Source organism: Aspergillus flavus, chromosome 5, assembly GCF_009017415.1.
Source record: "Aspergillus flavus chromosome 5, complete sequence".
In the NCBI taxonomy this organism is placed as follows: domain Eukaryota; kingdom Fungi; phylum Ascomycota; class Eurotiomycetes; order Eurotiales; family Aspergillaceae; genus Aspergillus; species Aspergillus flavus.
In genome coordinates, this window is record NC_092408.1 from 1,218,477 (window position 1) to 1,239,629 (window position 21,153).

General features: G+C 48.2%; 10 protein-coding genes across 10 annotated transcripts; 3 read left to right on the plus strand and 7 right to left on the minus strand.

The window, feature by feature from the left end:
* The first annotated feature begins 1,251 nt into the window (after positions 1–1,251).
* Positions 1,252–2,646, plus strand: F9C07_1637328 (uncharacterized protein). Its single transcript, XM_071508273.1, has 3 exons — positions 1,252–1,582; positions 1,676–1,893; positions 1,954–2,646. The coding sequence occupies exons 2-3, from the start codon at positions 1,848–1,850 to the stop codon at positions 2,556–2,558; spliced, it is 651 nt and encodes a 216-aa protein (XP_071364333.1). The 5' UTR covers positions 1,252–1,582; positions 1,676–1,847; the 3' UTR covers positions 2,559–2,646.
* F9C07_6514 (uncharacterized protein) lies at positions 1,362–1,781 on the minus strand (the record flags this gene model as incomplete). The annotated part of the gene is made up of 2 exons (XM_071511478.1): positions 1,362–1,530; positions 1,609–1,781. 2 exons carry the CDS (start codon positions 1,779–1,781, stop codon positions 1,362–1,364), a joined length of 342 nt encoding a protein of 113 aa, XP_071364332.1.
* An 87-nt stretch (positions 2,647–2,733) lies between the features above and the next one.
* On the minus strand, positions 2,734–3,483 carry F9C07_6512 (uncharacterized protein; the record flags this gene model as incomplete). The annotated part of the gene is made up of 1 exon (XM_041286292.1): positions 2,734–3,483. One exon carries the CDS (start codon positions 3,481–3,483, stop codon positions 2,734–2,736), a length of 750 nt encoding a protein of 249 aa, XP_041147411.1.
* A 395-nt stretch (positions 3,484–3,878) lies between these two features.
* Positions 3,879–4,592, minus strand: F9C07_6511 (putative hydrolase; the record flags this gene model as incomplete). Its single annotated transcript, XM_041286293.1, has 1 exon — positions 3,879–4,592. One exon carries the CDS (start codon positions 4,590–4,592, stop codon positions 3,879–3,881), a length of 714 nt encoding a protein of 237 aa, XP_041147412.1.
* Positions 4,593–4,826: 234 nt separating this feature from the next.
* On the minus strand, positions 4,827–7,074 carry F9C07_2258603 (putative pantothenate transporter; the record flags this gene model as incomplete). The annotated part of the gene is made up of 9 exons (XM_041292747.2): positions 4,827–5,641; positions 5,689–5,917; positions 5,977–6,044; positions 6,098–6,191; positions 6,241–6,328; positions 6,384–6,467; positions 6,517–6,597; positions 6,650–6,751; positions 6,805–7,074. 9 exons carry the CDS (start codon positions 7,072–7,074, stop codon positions 5,062–5,064), a joined length of 1,596 nt encoding a protein of 531 aa, XP_041147413.1. The 3' UTR covers positions 4,827–5,061.
* Positions 7,075–7,631: 557 nt separating this feature from the next.
* On the minus strand, positions 7,632–11,771 carry F9C07_2203801 (major facilitator superfamily domain-containing protein; the record flags this gene model as incomplete). Its single annotated transcript, XM_071509570.1, has 8 exons — positions 7,632–7,999; positions 8,078–8,631; positions 8,680–9,026; positions 10,182–10,330; positions 10,404–10,967; positions 11,019–11,154; positions 11,211–11,405; positions 11,463–11,771. The coding sequence occupies 8 exons, from the start codon at positions 11,769–11,771 to the stop codon at positions 7,632–7,634; spliced, it is 2,622 nt and encodes an 873-aa protein (XP_071364334.1).
* Positions 11,772–12,260: 489 nt separating this feature from the next.
* On the plus strand, positions 12,261–14,081 carry F9C07_6507 (autophagy-related protein 22-like protein; the record flags this gene model as incomplete). Its single annotated transcript, XM_041292734.1, has 5 exons — positions 12,261–12,437; positions 12,494–12,660; positions 12,709–12,785; positions 12,860–13,267; positions 13,321–14,081. 5 exons carry the CDS (start codon positions 12,261–12,263, stop codon positions 14,079–14,081), a joined length of 1,590 nt encoding a protein of 529 aa, XP_041147415.1.
* A 142-nt stretch (positions 14,082–14,223) lies between these two features.
* Positions 14,224–16,803, minus strand: F9C07_2284626 (cytochrome protein). Its single transcript, XM_071510711.1, has 4 exons — positions 16,154–16,803; positions 15,867–16,099; positions 14,924–15,808; positions 14,224–14,834 (listed from the first exon to the last, which is right to left on the minus strand). Exons 1-4 carry the CDS (start codon positions 16,671–16,673, stop codon positions 14,781–14,783), a joined length of 1,692 nt encoding a protein of 563 aa, XP_071364335.1. The 5' UTR covers positions 16,674–16,803; the 3' UTR covers positions 14,224–14,780.
* Positions 16,804–18,932, plus strand: F9C07_2284627 (putative spore wall maturation protein DIT1). Its single transcript, XM_041292735.2, has 2 exons — positions 16,804–17,861; positions 17,918–18,932. Exons 1-2 carry the CDS (start codon positions 17,084–17,086, stop codon positions 18,760–18,762), a joined length of 1,623 nt encoding a protein of 540 aa, XP_041147417.2. The 5' UTR covers positions 16,804–17,083; the 3' UTR covers positions 18,763–18,932.
* Positions 18,933–20,910, minus strand: F9C07_2162436 (pyruvate dehydrogenase). The gene has a single exon (XM_041286295.2). It carries the CDS (start codon positions 20,604–20,606, stop codon positions 19,146–19,148), a length of 1,461 nt encoding a protein of 486 aa, XP_041147418.1. The 5' UTR covers positions 20,607–20,910; the 3' UTR covers positions 18,933–19,145.
* Between the last annotated feature and the right edge of the window lie 243 nt (positions 20,911–21,153).

Genomic DNA, 21,153 nt, shown 5'->3' on the forward strand with positions numbered 1-21,153 from the left:
TGAGCTCGATCTCATCCAATAGTATAGCCCATTTTGACGTCACGACGGGGGCCTGGAATGGAGGATCAACACCCCACTAAACTGATTGAGCCCGAAAATAAATCAACTCAGGGTCTGCGTGGGTCGAATCGATCATTAATCGTTTCTCGTCCGTCCAGCCCTAATCTCCCTGCCATGTGCCGAGGTCCATCGTCCACATCGCGTGAGAGTTAAATTTTCTGTTCCCATAAAATAAGCATTTTGAAGAGAAGGTCATAATCATGATAAATATATTAAAAACAAACCAGGATTTTGCACACTATTCTTAAGAGTCCTAGTTTCTACGTAGACCGAACCATATTAGCAACTCTAGACGCTAAAGTCCAGCTTCTTGTCGGTGAGTGAAAAGGAAAAGGGAATAAGCATCCTTCGCGCTGGAACCGTAGTTTATCTTCGTATACTAGCATCTAGGTGGAGACAACGCCACGCAGAGGGTTTCTGTACCTGACAGCTACTGCATCTGGTCTCGATGAATAAAACGTAGACCAACGCTAGGACTTGGTCAGAGCTAGACAAGATCATCCCGTGGTCGTAGTTTTTTTCACGCAGGCCAGGCTGGTACCCCGTGGTTTCCACAATACTCGCGTTGAGATTGTGGTTCCTATTTGATAGAATTTTAGCCTTGCAGAAGGGCAAATTTTGAACTAGTCCTAATGGACAGATGACCCTTTCCCTCGTGGAAATGGACTTGCAGGCTCGAGCATCCATTCGTACTCATGAATCATATGGCGGTAAAGTGCTCAACGCTTCCAGAGAGGAATGGAAGTGAATAACTAGATACGGCGATTGGAATTGAAAGACTACTGTCCTTTGGAGCCCAGGCGCCTTTGGTGGATGCGACTGCCACTGATTTCTTCGAGACTGTTGGTTCGATCATAATGACACAGATGAAAGTTGAAACGGACTCGACAGGATTCTAGAGCGGATAGGAAAACATCCCGTGAAGCTATTGTTTGTATGAGTATCGAACGTGCCTAATGAGATGCGATTAGTAACATCTTTCCACCCAGGACAGAAAGGTTGTGAGACGAAAGAAAAAAAAAAGCCACCAAGAGTCTAGATCGTCTTTGTCCCGTCCATAATCCCTTGCCAAGAGGGTACGTGCAAACCTCCTATTCGCTGGCTGGGTTGCTAATGGATTGCCTGATGCGGTTCTATACATTACATGCATGTCTACGATGCCCAATAGTAGGATTGCACCATGAGTGGACTCCAGGAAAACTTCGCGGATGTCTTTCCCCCTGATCCTACAAATCTGTACTGACCAACGACCGGAGCATCGTCGGACAACACATCTCTTCTAACGCGTGGAGTCTTCCGATTCACTGCCTTCCCAATGGCACTCTCGGTCTGCGAGCATCACTGCCAAGTCGGCATCTTCGCAAGTCTCTTCCACCACGATAGGCAAGAGTCCTGCTCGCACCGATAGCCAGGAAGATCCAGCCGAGACGACTGACGGGTCGGTGCGCGAAGGATGAATGGGGGGTTTTCCTTGCTACGACATCTCTGAGAGGGATTGGCATCCAAGGCTTCCCGGGTTTGAGTTGAGTTTATACCCACATGACATACTTTGCGCCACTCCTGAAAGCGACACGAGAGAGCGTGGAGTCCTTTGTCTGACTATAGCACGGATCAGTAATACCCCGCGGGAAACTGATTGCCGACAAGATGGGCAGCAGTGCGTCAGCAGCAGTCGCCAGCGCAACATGCTGCACCGTGGCAATCCGTGGAGACTCCACCATGGTTTTCACGATAACTAAGCATCCAGGCCCCCGTTCCCGTCATGTGGAACGGAATTACTTCTAATCATGCAGAAGAGAAAACAATATCTAGGAGCTGAAGACTTCTACAATGGCAAGAGATCAGCACCCTTTCTCAATACAATGAAAGTTTCTGTCCCTAACCCTATGCTAGGTCTCAGATTGTTGGATTCCAAGTTGGCAGCGATTCCGATCATCGTCGCTTTCGCACCCATTAAAGTCATCGCCGCCGGGGGATTTTTCGCCGTGGCACATCTCAAGAACCGGCAAACCACCAAGGATCTAGACTACCTGCTGGAACCCGACTGGGCCAACGACGATGACATCAAACAATCGCTTCGCGAGGCAATTGTGCAAGTAGCAGATGAGCTGGGCTACCCGCAAAACTGGGCGAATGACGATGTTGCGCTGTTTGTAACCAAGCAAGCGAGGCAGTTGCTGATGGACCTGGCTTTGAAACAGAATATTGTCCTTTGGTCCGGTAATCAGATTACCGTTCTTTCGGCACCGGTCGAATGGGCACTGGAACGGAAATTGCGACGCATTTACGCGGCAGACCGGGGTCGGAAAGCGGAACTGGATCTATCTGACGCGCTGGCGATGCTGAATCTCTTGAAGAATGACAAAGGGGGAAGACTGGACATGGAATATTATCGCACATTGAATATCAACGGCTTCGACGTGGTCCCGGATCGCGTGACGATGCAACGCGTGTCGGCCGCTTACAAGGCAAAATACAACGATGAAGTCTTCTTCTGATCCTATTAAGATCGATGGTGATACCAGATGCGTCACGTGTTGTTGACCGGATGCCCCCGTGGCAGTGAGTGCTGACAATCTCTTCGGAAAAATGTGTGGGAGGGACCCACAGATCCTATCCCATGACCAGTCCTAATATGTGCGGTGTATGTTTAAGGCATTGGACGTGGCTGATTCAGATGGTGTAAAGCCAGCCAACATTCGTGACGATATTTCGACGAGCAAAGACTTTGTTCAATCCATCTGCCTCCAGCACGAGCTTGCGGTCGTCAGAAACATACTCAGGTGGAAACCGGTCGAGGTCTTTCGGGGAAATTGCTGGCACCGAACTTGTCCAGATCGGCCCCGAGAGGGGCGCATACGGAGGCAAGGAGTCCTTTCCCGTTTCTCGCATAATATGGTTACGGTCCCGGCGCAGACCTAAACTCAGACGCCAGTTGAAAGCAACGACAAGTTCTTCCACCAGACACGCTAGAATGGCATATCGCACCGGGTCGGCATCCTGTGGGTCGCGAATACCCTGCAACGACCAGTTCCGCTGATACCAAAAGTATTCCGTTTCAGGACCGAGCGCCTCGTACAAGCCGGATAACATTGCTTCATACATTCGGTAGAGGGACCGCATGGGGGTGTCTCGCAAACGCCATAATGGGATACTCCGTAGGTCGTCCAAGTACTCTAGCTTATTTTCTTCCAGCTCCACATTGCCGAGGATATCAATGGGCGCGACCGGGTCCGGAACGGGAAATTTCCACTGTGGGAATGGAATCAATAGACGGATCAGAGCGAGGAGGGGGCTTTCATGGAATCGGCGTAGTCGGACCAGGCTGCCTCGGAGCCGCAATGGTGAGCTGATATTCCGAAGTCGCCAAAGCCATTGGTACAGCCTCAAGCGTAAAGACTTTTTGCGGGGTGGAGGGGACATCAAACCAGGAGAGGGAGGCTAATTCATGAAGAGAGAGAGTATGTGTGTGTGCATTTAGAACGAGAAGATGAAGACAAAACAAGCGGTCAATTTGGCACCTGATTTCCTATCCGGAATAACAGCTTTTCCGATGACCTTCTCTTTTGGGAATCCGGGGAAATGACGTCATTCATCATACATATCACTATTCAATATTCTCCCCCTCTAATTCTTGAAGCATTCGTGATATTGTGACATTGTATGATAGACTTACAACCATGTCACTATGTTTACAGTGGTTCAAGACTCCGGGAGCAGTGTTCAGACCAACCGAGGCACGTAAACCTAATTTGCAGCTAACTTCCATCTCGATATATATTCACGTAATAGTCCCCACATTAACTGGCTCTGTACGTTCAATTGCCTGCCTCTACTGCATCCGCCATGTCTCCCAACGTGTCAAACTTCCAATCATAGACCGTTTCATCAAGATTGCCCATGATAGCTCCTGGACGTACAATCCACACGGACTTGATGCCAACCTTCCGCGCAGGGTGATGGTCATGGAACTGGCTCTGCGCGGTTTGGAGCACCTGACTGGGCTCAACCCCGAATCTCTCCTTGACAGCGCTTAGCATGTGCTTGAAGTTGTTGATATCGGGCTTATATGATCCAATATCCTGTGCGGTGATGACTAGATCGAAGGGAAAGCCTTGAAGACTGCCAGCATTGGTCTTGGCAAACGACTCACGGTCGACATTGGATAGGACCACGAGCTTGTAATGCTTCGATAATTGTTTCAATGCGTCGACGGTGTCTGCAAAGGCTGGCCAATGGCCCACCGATTCACCGAAAGCTTTGCTTTCTTCAGCAGTGGGAGTGGGGAGGCCTAGTTGTTGCAGCAGTGTAGGGTGGATGGTAGAGAGAAGATCGGAGTACTGCATTTCTGGTGTTCTGGCTTGTTGATCCCGCTCCAGCTCATGGAAGACGTGAAGAATATGCTCACGGGACAATTGAGTGTCGTTTCTATGAAGAGACGTTTGGAGAGCAGCCAAAATGCCTCCTTCCCAGTCGACCAGGGTGCCGTAGACATCAAATGTCAGGAGACGGTAGTCTTGAAGCTGAGACATTTTTCGAACACTTCAACGGGACTACAAAATAAGAAATAATATAAGAAGTAAAAGGTGAGTGTGCAGTACAGTGACTACAACAAGGTGTCATCCCTGCTATTTATCTCTGTCTTTGTCCTTAACTGCGGGGTTTTGGACATTATCGGACTTTGCCCGTTTTGGGTCCCCGATATCAATGGCCTAACCCTTCAGTCTTTACGAACTTCTCTGTAATCAATTTCACCAAATATCGAGATTCTTCTTACGATTGGATATTTCCAGATATGTATAGACTTACTATACGTTTGAAAAGGGAGCCCCAATATCCTATGCATGTTTACTAATACTTACGGCCAGACGGAGCTGATGGCAAAGATATGGAGATGAGCGTCACCTGGAACTATATTTGAAGCTGGTCTTATCGAACGAGAGATGCACTGTGAACGAGCTATTGCTTCACCGGACAATTGTTGGACCTACCGACAGACAATTATACTCCTGGCCTCTCCACGCCTTTATTCTTCACCAAGTCGTTATCAACAACGTCATCCAAAACAGCCTCACCTCTCCTCATAGCTTCCAGTCTAGCCAGCTTCAACCTCCTTGTCGCCCTCTCCGTGTCCCTGGTTATCCACCAAGTCACAAGGGTGGTCAAGATACAGCCCGCCATTAACCCCATCGTAACGGCGAACGGCACCGTATAATGCGGCGCATATTTGCTTTGGAATATCTGCGGTCCAATAGCACCTCCGATCTGACCGTAACTATTCACAAAGCCGATGGAGAAGGCCGAGCCAGTCGCACGGCTCGTGGTTTGTACGCGCCACGGCCACATCAACGGGTACCACGCGCTGCCTAGTGCATTGGCGATGACAGTCACGGCATAGACGGCGCCGTTGCTGGGGAAGCTGTAGAGGACACCGTAACAGGCTAGAATGACGGCCAGAAAAGACAGTGGGTAAAGAGGTCGGGGAAGACGGGAGCTGTCAGCCCAAATACCGAAAACGCCGATGCAGATGACTGTGAGGACGGAGGTAGGGATGTTGAGAAGCTGGGATGTTGCAATGTCCCTGGTTGGGTCAGTTTAGCGTCACTATAGCAAGTCAAGGGGACATACGTGAACCCTAGGTTGGCGATCACGGTCGGTTGGTAGAACCGTAGACCGTGCGTTCCCACGGTAAAGAAGGCCCATATTAGGGTAAAAAGCCATAGACGGCGGTCTCTCAGTGAGTCGAGGATTTCGCGGAAGTTGAAGTTGATCTCTTCGGCTCGGGGTGCATTGCCTGGTAATCGGGCTTGGATGAACGCTTTTTCTTTGTCGGTAAGCCATTTGGCTTGAGGAGGGACTGTCACCTCATGGTTAGTATCGGTATCTACCAAACTAAGTACGGGATGATACACATACAATCAGGAAATATGAATATCAGAGATATGCCGAACGCGACGGTGATAACACCCTCTGTTAGAAAGAGCCTGAAAATCCTTATATCAGTAACGAGCACCCCATAGGAACGAAGAAAGCGTACCATTGCCAACCAGATAGTCCATGAGATCCAGAAACTGTATCGAATGCGTATGCTAGTACGCCGCTGATAATTCCAGAGAAGTTTCCAAGGATGTCTTGTTCTGTTAGAGCTGCAAAACCATCAGATGACCGAAGCTCACTTACAAAAGTAAAGCAATCGTAGCGACATCTCATCAGGCCTATACCAGTAGCATAATTGAAGAATAACTCCAGGAAACAACCCAGCTTCAAACTAAGCCACAATGTTAGCAATCAACACGACCGAGTCAAATTACCAGAGGTCCTACTAAGCCCAGGAGGAAGCGCACCGCGTACAGTCCTCCCTTATTTTTGACTGCTGCATGGCAGGCTAGGGCAATTCCCCAACTGATCTGCTGCTGTTAGTTTCGTACCATGTAGCAATACTAGATAAGCGCTTACCATGATCCGAGACTGCCACCTGGAAGGAAGTATTCGTTTGAATAACAAATTTGACGGGGTTTCCGCAACAATATATGGAATCTAAAGCTGTCAACAAAGCGCGCGAAGAATGCCACCCTATCATAATACATACATAATAAAGAACCGTAACGAGATTATATTGATCCGTGGTCATGCCGAGTTGTGTCAAAATATTTCGGTCTGTTCCCTTGTTCATGATCTTTGCATTCGCGACCTAAGTAAAGTAGGTTAGTATTGCCTTTGGTGACCAAATGAATGGTCTCGTACATTTTCGGAATCTATATTCTTCAGCAGGAACATTATCGCACAAAGAGGCATAATGTGCCAATCAACCCGACGCAATAACTTCTTCTCTTCGTCGGCAGTTAGGGAGGTTCGTGCCCTCATCCACTCGGCATCAAATCCCGCAATATCGCCAGCACCAGTGCTCTCATCGCTGAGAGCCTGGCCACGACTTGCATAGTGAAGAGTATTGTCCTTCCTGTCATCATGGACAGAGCTTTGCTCACTGATGACATTGTCTTTCGTATCTCCCATTCTTGTACGTATTTTAGCAAGAATTGGTAGATAAGAGAATGTCGAACATATGGAAACAAGGTCGACGTCTGGATTTTATACACGTTTACTACGATAAATGTAGTATGCATGCATTTTCTAGCGGCATGCCCTTGGTTGAATTAAACTATTACACTTTTTCGTCCCTCTCCTACCCCAACAGGGCCTATCGACCGCAAACACAGATGCAGGATAGTCTCCGGTTGACGTGCTTCAGGGATCAGAGCACGTTCATACTACTGCAGCTACCTCTGCGGACTGTGTCCGAAGTGCTACTAATGCATTAGTCTAGATATCGGCAATCAAAATAGGAAGTTCAGCACGGCAGTCATTAGCTTCTGCCCCACTTCTATCACATCATCAGTTACCCTGATTCAGTTGCTCTAGTGATAGCTGGGGTTGTCATGCCATTGTATTCCGTTTGAATAAAAGTATTCGGCTTATCAAGTATCGGAACTCTTTGGTTATACACCTTAATCACGACAATGCGACTATGATAGTCTTTCCATTATAGGTATCACATTGCAATATCCCCTACATTATACTGCCTCAACCGCATTCGTCTCAGAGCCCTTCTTTGCAACCCCACTGTAGAACTGTCGTTCCTGATAGACCTTTACATCATCGTCGGCGTATATACGACCCTGCCTCTCCTCTTTGATTCTCAACCGACGGATTCTACGGACATCCCACTCAACGTTCCTGGTCAACCACCACGTCCACAGGTTCGCGAGACAGGCTGCACCAATGACACCGGCACAAATCCCAAACGGTGTTTTGTATCCGTTGTACGCAAATTTAGACTGGAAAAGTTGCGGTCCGATAACGCCGCCAACTTGACCAACGCAGGACTGGAAAGCTAATGTAAATGCGGCGCCAGTTGTCCCTTTTAGGGAGGATGTTCGCCCTGGGATAGGGTTAGTCTGTCGGGTTATACAAACAGAAAAGAAAGAAATAATGCAGAACCTGTAGAAGAGAAACTTACATGCCCAGAACGGAATGAAATATACCGAATAAAACATATTGCCCAACACACAGGAGATATAGATCCCAACACGTGATTCCAAGACTGTTAGCAAGATAAAAACCACAAGCATCGGCCCCATGATACAAAACATAGTGTACGCAGGGCGAGTGATATATGCCTGTTTCAGAAACCAGCCTGAGAAGATAATCGCCAGAACAGCCGCTGCGGAGGGCGGGATATTAAGCAACTGATTGCGTGGAAGGCCGGCAAATCCAAGACTGGTGGTGATAGTGGGAAGCTCCCATGTTAGTGCGTATCCTGAGAAGTTGACGAGAACCTGGGATAGCATGAAGGCGTAGGTTCGCGGATCCTTAAGTGATGCGATCACTTCTTCTTTGGAAAAGTCGGAGTCTGCTGTTTTGGGTGCGTTCTCGGATAGTCGTGCTTCGACGTAGTCTTGTTCGCGCTCTGAAAGCCACTTTCTGGTTCTAGGTGACTTGGGCCAATCTGGTAGGACAAGGTAGATGACTCCGGAAAAGAGGATGGTGAATAGTCCTTCTAATAAATAGACCCTTGTGGCTGGTTAGTTAAACGCGTTTACAGTTTGGTCTGGTACTAACCATCGCCATGCGCTCATTCCGCATAACCCGTTCATGTATGATATTCCATATGCTATTAGCGAACCTACGATTCCAGACGTATTCTGGAAGCCGAACATCCACATGATGGGCTTCCCCATCTCATCGCTGCGGTACCAGCCGCATAACTGGGCAGCTATGCCTGGAAACATGCCTGCTTCGCACATCCCAAGGAGGAAGCGCATCGCCCAGAGAGTCTCTTTGTTCTTGGCTGCTGCATGGCAGGCAAGGACAATACCCCAAGTTAACATGATTCGCGACTGCCATAAGCGCGGCGTGAGCCGCTTCAGTAAAAGATTGCTTGGCACTTCGAAGACAATGTAGCTGATCTATAACATGTTACTCCTCGTTCATGTTTTGCTCCCGATAGCTGTGGATTTAGCTCAAAATAGCTAATATAGGCTGTTGTAAGGGGGGTGAGAGGGGAACCAACAAAATAAATAGACTGAACCCAATTGTATTCGTCCGATGTCATTCTAAGTTCGTTTAGAATATTGCGGTCTTCTCCAACTTGCAACACCTTGACGGAGGCCGCATTGGTATAATCAATCTAAAAGCAAATTAACATGGGTATTGAAACAGGAATTTTTCGCACATGAAATGATGACGCTGGGTACGTACAGTTTTGATAATGTACATCATGCCGATCAAAAATAAGAACCGCCTGTCAATCTTTCTTCGGATTTGCTTGTCCTCTTCCGGCGTGAAAGATTGGAGTAGGGCTTTTCTTCTCTCATCTTCGGTTCCAAGCTCGGAGTTGCTTTCTCCAACGTCAGATAATACTGTCGAGCCTGCGATTTTCTCCATGGCCGTGAGCATACGGCGAGGACAGTAAATAGCAGTGAAGAAGCTAGAAGAACAGGAGAGAGAAAGGAGAAAACAAGGTTGTCAACTACCAGCTACTACGCTAGAAGAAATACGGCAGTATTCATGAATCATGCATGAAGGCCAGACTGGCATGCGCCAAGGCTTAAACAGCATGAACAATACCTCGTGGCTATCACACAATTACTCTCTATATCCTTCTCCAACTCATAAACCGACCTGTCAAGTTAGGTCAAAGTTAATTGAGTGTGGAGAGAAGTAATACGAGTTAGTTTGTGTCGCTAAAGCCTTATCTATGGGGTGATCTATAAACGGGATGGCGTGCGCATAAAAGTCTCTCGGCAGTTTGTCGAAGATGACAGCTAAAGGTATTCGTAAAACAAGAACATCGCTGTTTTGTTCGTTTTTGCAATATGCATACTAGTCTTGGAAGGAAGCTGTGAATTTGGAGTAATATGAAATTAATTCTAACTTACTATTGAGCGTTATGCATCCATCTCATGGTCATAGATTGACAATATCTAATTTCCTGCCATGTGAGCAGACCTTCTCCTTCTCCAGTCAGGAGATTTGACCCGCAGGATGACCATCGCTGAACCGACTAAAACAAAATTTAGTATCGACAGCCCTGTGAAGCACCATCCCCAGCCCATCCTCACGGTCAGTGGATGAATGATGGCCGCAGTAACTGCCGCCGCAGGGTTTCGAAGCATATTTCCCAACGCAAAGGCCTGGGCAGCCTGCTGGCGGATACATTCAGTAAGGAAGGCATTAGTCGTCACGAAGATCCAGGACATTCCAAATCCTACTACAGTCAGATCATGGCCATTAGCCTAGTTTTTCTTTTTCACACACAGCAAGCTACGTCAAGGTGGACATACCTAAGAATGTTGAAAATAGCACTGCCGCCGGGTGAATTGCCCTATCCACAAACCAGCCGAACATGGCAAAACCAGCGGCACAGAGTAATATGCCTCCAATTTGGTCCCGAAGTCTAGCCTCCGGTGTGACTTTATCTTCTCCAAGCGCGTTGACCATGCGAGCGCGACGCCAGTCGGACCATCGACCGCCTGCGATGGAGCCCACAACCATCGCAATACCAACAGCGACGTATCCAGCTCCGACCTCAGTCGAGTTCCAGTGATAAACATTCTCCAATGCTGTAGGAAGCTGGACCGCGATTCCGAAATATGACGAATAGAGAATGGCGGTATTGACAGAGACAATGCCAATAGGAGGATAGGTGAAGAGACGCCAGTAGCCTTTCAGAGTAGGCTTCGGGGGAGGAGGACCGCGCTCAGACTCGGGGGCAAGGCAGGAGAAGGGGGTGGGTGGCCATAGTATCCAGCCTTTATTACTATACGGCTTTCCGTTGCCTACTCGGGCTCGAAGAGTCTCCGGCTGGAATAGAAGCATGATGAGCCAAAGCACAACGGCCAGAATTGCTAGGCTTATATCAGAACAGCAAGGAATACAGAGGCAAGAGATTTACATACCCAAGAATGCGAAAATCCATCTCCAGCTTGCTTGTCCAACGATTGCACCCCCAAGAATCGGACCCAAAATAGGACCGCACTGAGGGCCCAACATGAAATAAGACATGGCCCGGGCGCGTCGCTTGGGTTGTGTGATCTGCGTATACGGTGAGTATAATACTCTCTTTGGCAAAAACAAAGGGCACTGCATACATCAGCGACTGTACCAGCACCCATCGACACGACAGCCGATGAACCGAAAGCTTGGACGATGCGCAAAAACACCAGAGCACCAAAGTTCGTCGGAAGCACAGCCATTAAAACATTAGCGATGATATATACTATTAAAGATATCAAGTACAGCGGTCTTCGCCCCTTCCAATCCGCATAGCTTGACCAAAAGAGAGGCTATGCAAATGTTAGCCCACGGCCGCTGGCAACCTAGGGTTATGCCAAAAGACTTACACCAAACCCGAACACCGCCATGAAGACCGAGACGGTTGCATTTATAGCTGCAGCGCTTACTTGAAACTCATGCTCTAAGACAGGCAAGGCAGGAAGGTAAATGTTTCCTGCCAATGGGCCCAAGAAGCCGGCCACTGTCACCACCGCAAGAATGAACACTCTTTTCGGGCGAGAGAAGGCCGTATAGGGCGGCGGCTGTATGACTGCACTTGCTGGTGATTTAGCCGGTGCAGTCACAAGTTTTGATGGTTCCTCCTCCTTCGCAACCGAGCATGGCTGGTTCGGTGGACTGGTGGTAGGACTCGTCATGGCCAAGATATCGAAGAACCAACCCGTACGCCGCACACAAACAAAGCAGTTCGTGTTCTAGGTATATGAAGGCCGTGAGGGCTTGACTTACTAATGAAAGGGCAAGAAATAGGTAATAATAATCATAATATTGAACTAATTAGTCACCTTCAACCTCGTAGCACGAGTGGAGTTCAATATTGAAAAGGCAGGGTATAATAACAAGGGCTATGCTCCACAATCGTATCCATGAAAATGTGCTCAATCCCGCGCACATACAGCTTGCCAGCCAGTTACGACCTCTTGTAGTTGGCTGGGTCTGTTTCTTTATTTTCTTTCTCATAGTTTTATCTCATTAGACCAAGGCATTCTTGGCAATTCAAGTATCAAACAAACTTCTCTCATATATTTCTTGATCAGTCACCTTCCTGGTTTTGCATATTGCGATCTGTCTATAGATGTCATCGTGAATACTCGTCACGACACTCTCTACATGACGTTAATGTGAAAATGTCCTCAATAGATCGCATCGTGAAAGGAGACCGGGATAAGGATAACATCCACGCCCATGAACAGAATGCTGGCTCCGAGGAAGAGTACGCAAGCGAGACCACCATCAACAACCAACAGGTTGCCTCCCTCAGTACCAAGAAGGCACTATGGGCTTACCTCATTCTGTGCTTTTCCGTGAGGATATTCCAGTACATCTGTATAGTACATCATTTACTGACTAGTGAATTAAGACGGGCCCAACCAGTTCAATGGCGTTCAACTATGTCTCGGCGGCCATTCAGTCTGCAGCAAACACTGTCGGCCATCAGCCGGGATCGGACAAGCCCTGCGCTCGGCGAGGGCATATTAAATGCTTGGTGAAGTTCGGCGCAGGAGAGATTGACTATGTCAGCTATGTGTATGTCTCGTATCGTGATATTTTTGGAAGTACCACTGAACGAACCAGGCTCTATCTACGCTCCATCGGTCGCGCAATGGAAGGGATTGTCACAATCATGACTGCTGGCGTAGCAGACTACTCACGTATGAGCATCCCCACTCCATGTTTCACCAGGCCTCATGGAGAAGCATTCACTGACTCACTCGACGGAAACTAGGATACCGTAAAACCATGATGTTGTGCTCAATTCTCCTATTTGGCGCGCTGGCGCTGCCATTTGCGGGTCTAACCAAGGCCGAATATAGCCACCTCAATGGGCTCGCAACCTTGTACTGCTTGCTCACTACAGTGCAAGGCGTATATACCGTTATCGAGGCATCGTATATCCCGATCTTCATGCGCTCGGTGGGTGGTTTACACTCTGCATCTCCAGCAGCAGATCCGGACACAAAGCGTACATGGAAAAAAGGCTTCACTGTTAGTGTTCTAGCATTGGTTGCAAGCAACGTCGGAGGCATTGTTGCCTTGCTCATCGGTGTCATCCTGTCTTACGGTATCGGGTCGTATGTGCAAGTAGGTTACTTCAGCTACCTCCTCGCCATTACAATTGCCGGCTGCATTACGAGTAAGTCCATCTCCACTCCACACCTGAGCACGTATCTAAACCGTTTCATGCAGTCGTCTTCGGGACCATTGGCCAATTTCTCCTCCCCTCAGTTCCGGGTCAAGAGCGGCCCAAAGGCCAGAATCTGTTACTCCTGGCCGTGAAAGGGTGGATCCGCATGATCGGGTCAGCGCGTCACTATCCCGAAGCCTTCAAGTTCTGCATTGGCTGGATCCTGTGGAACACCGGCTACAGCAATTTCCTCGGCCTGACTCAGTCGCTTTTCCTCGAGGTCACCGGTATCGCGAGAGGGTCGGGCGTGTATCAAGTTTGGTCCTTTACCAACGTGATCTTTGCCTGTATGGGTAGCTTAAGCTTTCTGTTTCTCTATCCCCATGTCCGTGTTCCGATCAAAAGCTGGGCGTACTTCTTCCTGAGTGTTAACTTCTTGTGTGTGCTGTGGGGATGTATCGGGATCAGCAACCACGTCACGATCGGGTACAAGCATGCCGCGGAGTTCTGGGTGGAACAGGTGCTCTTCATGAGTACGAGTAGTGCCCTGCGATCCTATAACAGGACGGTATTTGCGTCGCTCATCCCCTGTGGATCCGAAGCACAGTTCTTTGGTATGGAAATTACGTTGGATCTTGCCACTGGATGGATTAATCCCCTCGTGCAGGGCGTGATTCAAGATCATACGCATAATCTAAGGTTCCCCATGATTCCTAACGTATTGCTTATTTTTGTGGCGGGCTTACTGTACGTCTGGGTGGACATTCCGAAGGGGATTGAGGATGCGAAGGTGCCGTTGAGCGAGGCTAAAGGAGGCAACTAATAGGATACCCAGGGAATTCTGTCCTACGAGCGTCATATGAGACAGAAAGTCGATTATTTTGTCGTTGATTGGAATGAAAGGATCTTCTCCTCTACCCTTGTATGACTCTATCTGCGCCGAGCAGCGGCAGACCGTAAGCCATAATGAAAGGATTCACCCTGTTGATTCTGGTGTTACTGTTCCACCACTTGTTGACTACACTGACTCGATTCAGTGGAGCAAATTGCCTCACATCGGACGGCTCGGCAGGGCATGAATCGCTCGCCAAGAAGCGCATCCAGCAAGACCTTGACATAATAGTGTCGCTTGGCAAGCAAAAAGCATTGTCCAAGTCTGGGGCGAAGGAACACAAGCACCACCTTTCTATATTAAACAATAAGCACCAGAGAACTTTTGCGCACATTTCCTTTGACACATGGTCGCACAGACCATTGTTTGTTTCCCTCTTTTTGTTGTCATTCATGCTTTTCTATAATCAAAAGTGGGAGAACACGAGAAAAGAGAAGAAAAGAGAAGTTTTTGTTTGCCCAATTTTGAACCTCGGAGAATTTCCGGTGATTCTCGTACGTAAGATAAGCTGTTCTTCGAACTGTCCTGCAGAAGGCACAGACTTCGTTGTTCCTAGACAATTACTAAAATTAAAGAAAGGAAAAGAGAAAGAGGGCCTCTCTGGCTTTGTTCCTTAGAGATCAATCCACTTTACTTGCGTTCGGTGAAAATTAAACGAAGAGCTCGCGGGTACAGCGGACCAACCTGAAATACTACGAGTCAGCGTCTGTTCCTGTCTTTCTTCCCTCGAGTATGGTTCGTTTTCAGCCTCAAGAATTACAAACACGACTTACCGGAGTCTTCCGATCTGGCCATTCTGGATCCAGTGACCATGAGAGTCTGCTGACCAGGACAAAGAGCGCCACGCGGGCCTCGAGGAGCGCGAATTTCTCCCCTAAGCAGGCTCGGCTGCCACCATGGAAAGATACGAATTCCGCACGGGCTCTCCTCTGGCGGTAGCACTGCGAAATCTCCGTGTTACTCTGACCCCACCGCTCCGGCCGGAACTCGTCCGCTGTCGGTCCCCAGACTGCAGGGTCACGGTTGGTAGAGTAGCAGTTGTATCCGACGTATGTGCCCTTAGGTATGTAGATCTGATTTCCTAAGATGACGTCTTGCGATGTCCTGCGATTGATCAGTTGCGATATAGGCGACAGGAGGCGGAGGCTCTCGTAAATGACGCATGTCAAATAGGGAAGCTCGCTGAAAGCAACGTTCGAGGGATCGAGCGTACTGCACGCGTCGATTTCTCGCCTCAGCCGGGATTGGACATCCTGTGACATTAGCTCCATCGACTTCAGAGGACATGACACGCTTACCGGATGCTTCGCAAGCAAATACAGCATCGAAATCAGGAGCAGTTGCGGGTTCTCCTGTCCGGCGACAAAAAGCACGTTCAGGTTGTCGCGGAATTGCTTCCCTGTGAGTACCCCACCATCCCTCGCAGCCATTAGACGTGCCCCTAGATTACTAGCATTGGGCGTTCCCTGTCCATGCCGTACGCCATATTGCAATGCGGCTGAAAACTGTTCCACCACGTTTCGGGCTCTTACACGGCACGGAATCAGCTTACCGAGTCTGTCCAGGACTGGAAAGTTCATGAAGATGGGTTTGAAGATCTCTCTCTTTACAGCTAGTTGTAGCTGGTGAAGCGATGACTCGTCTCCTTTGGTGGGTTTCTAGACCTTTCGAGTCAGTGGTGAATGAACTACCAATCTAGTAAAACAGGTGACAGACGTGGTTTGCCTGCAACAGTACTTGGGAAACATTGGCGATGGTGAACTGTTGCAGGAGATTCTGAACAGGCACACCGCAGTTGCCAACTGTATTCTGGAATGCTAAAAGTGAAGAACAGAGCTCTTCTGCATTGGCGGCTATAAGCCCTGCGTCAAAGTGGCCTTGAAGACCCGGCGTGATAATGTCTCGATAGAGTCGCCAAGTCGTGCCTCGCGAGGATATGACGTTATCACCTTTTGGCCCAAGTGTCAGCAATAGAGCAACCGAGGGAGAGACGGGGAATCGACCTAAGAACTCAGCAAGTACACTGTGAGGAATCTTCTTTTGGTTCCCGCTTTTCTGATACACGTCCTCGTTTCTGAAAATCTCGTTGAGATAACTTGAACGCTGTATAAGCAGATTCCATTGCCCCGCAAAGAATATCTTAATTGCCCCATGGGTTTGGAGAGGCTTCTGGATATGCCTTCTGTAGATATCCTCTTGGTCAATGTCACGAACCAAGGAAAGCAGAGTCACCCAAAATGGGACAGCAGGGATATTCCGAGGGAAACGAGGAGGTACAATCCTCGAGAAGATACAAATGCTGAGAAACAAGATCCCTACCGCGAGGGCTTTCCCGATAATGATACAGAGGCCGTGCATGACCATCTTGCGGGACGTTGGTTGTTCAGATTTTGGGAAGAACACGGAGCGCTTATGTCCTCTGGGGTGCCAAAGTATTGAAGCAGGATTAACGGATGACCGCATTGGTCCTACTAGAACTCGTAGACGCTTGCTTTTTGCGGGAGTAATGCGTAACAGCGTCATGGTGACTGGCCATCAAATAACGAAGTTGCCTAATTTGGCTCAAGTGTAGACCTAGTGTAGTCACGGTGGGCTCGGTCTGACCACCGTGTAGGTTCAATTCGTGTCATGCATGAGAAAGATAAGTAAATAACATGGACCCATATCCCCACCAGGTGGTCCCTCTAAGGGTCCGGTATCAGATCCACGTTCGTTCTAAATCCTGCCTCGGGAATAACAAATTGTGCTGTTCGCTAGCAGCTGTTCAAGTTGCGTAATAATACGAGCATTACCTAGACAATAGTAAGTGGATCGGACTCTGGCACAACCAAGCATCCCCTTTTGGCAGCAGATGCCAGAGACGCCCGGAGAGTCCATGACTTGCTATTGTACCTGCTCCACTCAGATTTACTCACCCTTCACCTCCTATTCTTATGAAGAAGACTTATGCATATTTTGCTGTCAATATGGCGAGAACAAGCTTCATACAGAGTGCAACCACAATGCCCTCAATCCATGAAAGAGCCCTGGGGGCATATGTACGAACTCCTGGCGGTGGTCTCGTCCGCTGCGTGGGACTGCATTCGCAATGGATCCAAAATACCTGGTCAGCGATTCGATCGACAGTCACGGCAAAAAGCCCAAGTCCGGCTCATTGCCTAAGAGTTTGCCTACCTGGGAGTGAAGCCGACTGTGGGTTGCAGGAAGTTGACATTTACGAAAGACAGAGAGCGAATACGGAGAGTATCGTTGGTTTCATTCTAAAACCTGTTCTACTGGGTTGGATGATTGGTACATTGTCGATAGATCAATTCTTTGCGGACCTAACATTGGACCGCATGAATGTCACTGCTACTACTTCTCGAGTAGTAGCCGAGGCTCCGGTAGATTTAACGGTGGAAAGGATCGTCAATTTGTTCGACAAAGAGCTCCGGTATCGCTTGAAAAATGATCAATGGGAAACTCAGGGTCGAGAATATTTTGCATCAAAAGTGCAATTCTTCGTACAACATAACTCCACATTGCAGTTATGTCTTCCAGCGTTCCCATGCAAGTCATCCAATCCAGAGAAGGTCATGGGCGTCCTCCCGGATAGGGGCGAGGAAATCGCCTTGCGCAGACTGCATGCTTTTGCGCATAAAATTGAACAAATATATCCACCCGGGGCTAGGATTCTGATCATTAGTGATGGTCACGTTTTTAGCGACTGCAGTAAGTTGTCAATCATTCATGTCCTTGTGATATCCTACAACTAACAACCATGGCAGTCGGCGTTGACGATGAGACAGTAGATAAATATGGTGAACATCTCAAAGTCCTTAATCGAGCCATCTCTATAGCCATGGGTGAAGACGCTGAACAAGTTCAGTTCCAATCTCTTGTTGACCTGTTTGATCTGACATCGCCCTCGCCCTTGACTTCACCAAATCTTGTGGGAATGCTGAGTCTGCCCAAGCTGCAGCATTACCTTTCCACAAACCTCGACGACATCGCTGAATTCTGTCGTCGTATCCTAGTAGCTGGCTGTCAGCCTTCTGGGGAGAGTCTTCGTACGCAAATCGAATCAGGGGACGAGTCCACTTTAGCTCTGTATCGTGGGTTTTCGCGCTTCATGCTCCAAGATTTAGATCGACATCCACTCACACAATCACTATCGCGCTCTCAGCGAAAAAAGCTCGCAACTAAAGTCTCTTTCGAAATGATCCTGCGAAATCAAGCGTATTCCAATTTAATTGAGCTGATGTTCCCGGACTGTCTGCGCCTGTCAATCCATGCCCACAATAACTCCGGCCCCAAGTTCGGGATCAGACTGTTTGACACTGCGACAGTACGCGCCATCAGACAACTGGATTCGGTGGGTAGTGACGATAACAACGGTGATGACGAAAGTGCTGCGACTGCATCGCATCTCCTTCATATACCAACACCGTGGCACAATTGTATCGTGGAAGTTGCCGGTGATCCCAAACTCTATATTGTGAAATACGGTGTCATCAAGAATGGCTCGTTCAATGACAAGTACAGTTCTGAACTGGTCAAGGGAAATCTTGCGAAGGGGGAAGGTGCTTTTGTGTCGTTGAAAAGACCCTTGAATTCAGTCAGAACAGCATAATGTTTGTTTGACTAGTTGTTGGCGTCTATCACTGTACTCCTCTTTGAGCATTGTTATTAATTTGTGTTCTGTGTGGAGAGCATCAGCTAAACTATCTTCATGTACATTGGAGGGTAGCTTACCTTATCAGAAATGTTAATGCTGAAAACACTTTTCTATAATTTGTAAAGACGAGCTCGTTGCCGTTGATATCGTACTGGGAGACTCCTTCTATAGAGTCATACCCACGTGTATGCGATAGGCTGCCCTCTTGTATGATGCTTGTTTTTAGCGAGTAAAGCAAGATACGTAGAGGCTTGAGCTTCAAGACTTCAACCATCCCTACGAGAGCAAACATTTATGAAGACAAATAATCGTGAATTCTTTACTATGTCGCCTGTGGTCTACTTCGGTAGTAGATGCGGGCAATTAAAGAAGGCCACTTGCACGGTCACATCATCCCGTATATGGCGGGAGAATGGAGAGCCGAGAGCGAGACGGCCTGCTATGAGCTCGTGATGGTTTCCCCCGAGGGAATTGCGCACCAGGTGTACGGCAGCGTTATCATCTTGGATTGTCGTTCTCCCCTCCTCAAATTCCCAGTCCACGCCGTTCCCAAGGTCACCGAAGTCGACACGTTTATATTCTGTTTTCGGTTGGCTGATTGGATGCCCATGAATTTGTGCATCCAGCCATTTACCAACTAGATCTACAGCCTGCTGATTGGAGAGTGTATCCCACATTCCATCCGTCGCAAGGATGACAAACGAAGGCTTACCCGGGTCAATTTTCGTAGTTGTCACAACAGGCTCGGCAGTTAGGTATGGTGGTGTGCGAACGTCGTACTTTGGCGTCAGGGGTAAAGGGCCACCAAACCTTTGTTTTAGGTCCTGCTGTAAGTCCAAAGACCACTTCCAGCGACTATCACCAAAAGCTCGTGAGACCATCATCCCTAATATCCGCCCATCCTTCGCTATGTTCTCTTCGCCCGGGTGCTCCTGGTTAATCCGCGCAACCTCATCTTCATTGCTACCAGTCTGGTCAACTGACAATGGGATTGCCTCCCATGTGCCATCTGGCTTTTGTTGGCCTAAAACCGCTCTGGAATCTCCAGTACACGCCACGTGCAATGAGCCCGTGACCGAATCGTACATGGAGAGTAGAGCGCACGAACCAGCGTAAGCAGGAGCGAGCTTCTTCAGCTTATCCTGCAGCGGTTCACTACTCTGGGCAGTTTGCAGGGCTGTCTTTACAATCGAATCATCCAAGTCCAGAAACGCCTTGACGATTGCGTGCTGGAGCACCTCGTCGGGCATGGACTTTTCACCGGTGGATGCTGATTTAACTTTACTCAAGCTATGTCGCACAAATAGCAAGAGTTGATCCTTCAGCAGCTCTGCGGTTTGCCAGCCAGCATGTCCGTCGAAGACAGCCCAGGCCATCCACTGGGTGCCATCATTCAACGGGGATGGGAATATGCCATGGGTGAACCGGTCCTCACACAGGCTGTTGGACGCCAGTTGTGTGCCATCGTACCTGTTCACTCCCGTAACACTTCTGACTGGAAATGAATATGCATCCTGAGAGATGATACGCGTCACTTCCTCTTTCGAAGGACCGGGCTCGGCCACCAAGTGCCCGGTTGGCGGAGCCTCCAGACGAGGCACATCGTCGTCGCGCGTAGATGTCAACAACCAGAAGCCCGGTGCACTAACCGCGCCGGCAATGGCAAAGGACCTCCATGTCTTGTTGATAGCTGGAGCTGTGTCCTTCCTGGAGTGGAAGTTCCTAACCTGGGTCTGTGAGAGGGAAGTTCTGGTCACGCGACTAGCTAGACGCGTGCCACGCACGCGTACAGACAGCATAGTCGACTGGGGGAGGGAAAGGCTCAGGCAATAATCTCAGATCGCGTTGTACCATGAGCATATCCCTTGTTGAGGTTCTACGAGAATGCTTATATCGGTCAACCTCAAAGTAAGGGGTTGATCAGTAAGCAAATGCACAAATGATGCTTTCTTTCATTCATTCTCTGCTCTTTCCATCTTCATACATATCACACTAGTCTGTATGTAGCTAGTTCTTGATACTGCCACCGCCCAGTACAGCGGACTAAATCTAGCTAACAGACAAAATAAAAACTTACTAAGTTTACCAAGCGTAATATACTGGACCATCTTACTAATATACTAATAAGATTACATTTATATAAAATCTATAGATTTTTATAAATTTACTTTTAAACTTAAAAAAATTTAATAAATTAATTAAAATATTTTTAAAAAATATAAAAAATAATATTAAAAATTCTTTATTAATAATAGAGACATTAATAAAACTGTTAACGTCTTTCAAGTTTAACATCCTCACAGCTGAAGGCCTTAGATACTCACTGACTACATACACTGTTTATGG

What these genes read in the sequence shown, in the direction of transcription:
- F9C07_1637328 (XM_071508273.1), top strand. Translation starts at nt 1,848, where the DNA reads ATGCAGAAGAGAAAACAATATCTAGGAGCTGAAGACTTCTACAATG. An exon ending in AGCTGAAGACTTCTACAATG is followed by an intron (nt 1,894 to 1,953) that starts GCAAGAGATCAG and finishes ACCCTATGCTAG; the next exon opens with GTCTCAGATTGTTGGATTCC.
- F9C07_2284626 (XM_071510711.1), bottom strand. Translation starts at nt 16,673, where the DNA reads ATGACGCTGTTACGCATTACTCCCGCAAAAAGCAAGCGTCTACGAGTT. An exon ending in TGTACTTGCTGAGTTCTTAG is followed by an intron (nt 16,100 to 16,153) that starts GTCGATTCCCCG and finishes TTGGGCCAAAAG; the next exon opens with GTGATAACGTCATATCCTCG. An exon ending in GGCCAGATCGGAAGACTCCG is followed by an intron (nt 14,835 to 14,923) that starts GTAAGTCGTGTT and finishes GTAGTATTTCAG; the next exon opens with GTTGGTCCGCTGTACCCGCG.
- F9C07_2284627 (XM_041292735.2), top strand. Translation starts at nt 17,084, where the DNA reads ATGAAGAAGACTTATGCATATTTTGCTGTCAATATGGCGAGAACAAGC. An exon ending in TCACGTTTTTAGCGACTGCA is followed by an intron (nt 17,862 to 17,917) that starts GTAAGTTGTCAA and finishes CAACCATGGCAG; the next exon opens with TCGGCGTTGACGATGAGACA.
- F9C07_2162436 (XM_041286295.2), bottom strand. Translation starts at nt 20,606, where the DNA reads ATGCTGTCTGTACGCGTGCGTGGCACGCGTCTAGCTAGTCGCGTGACC.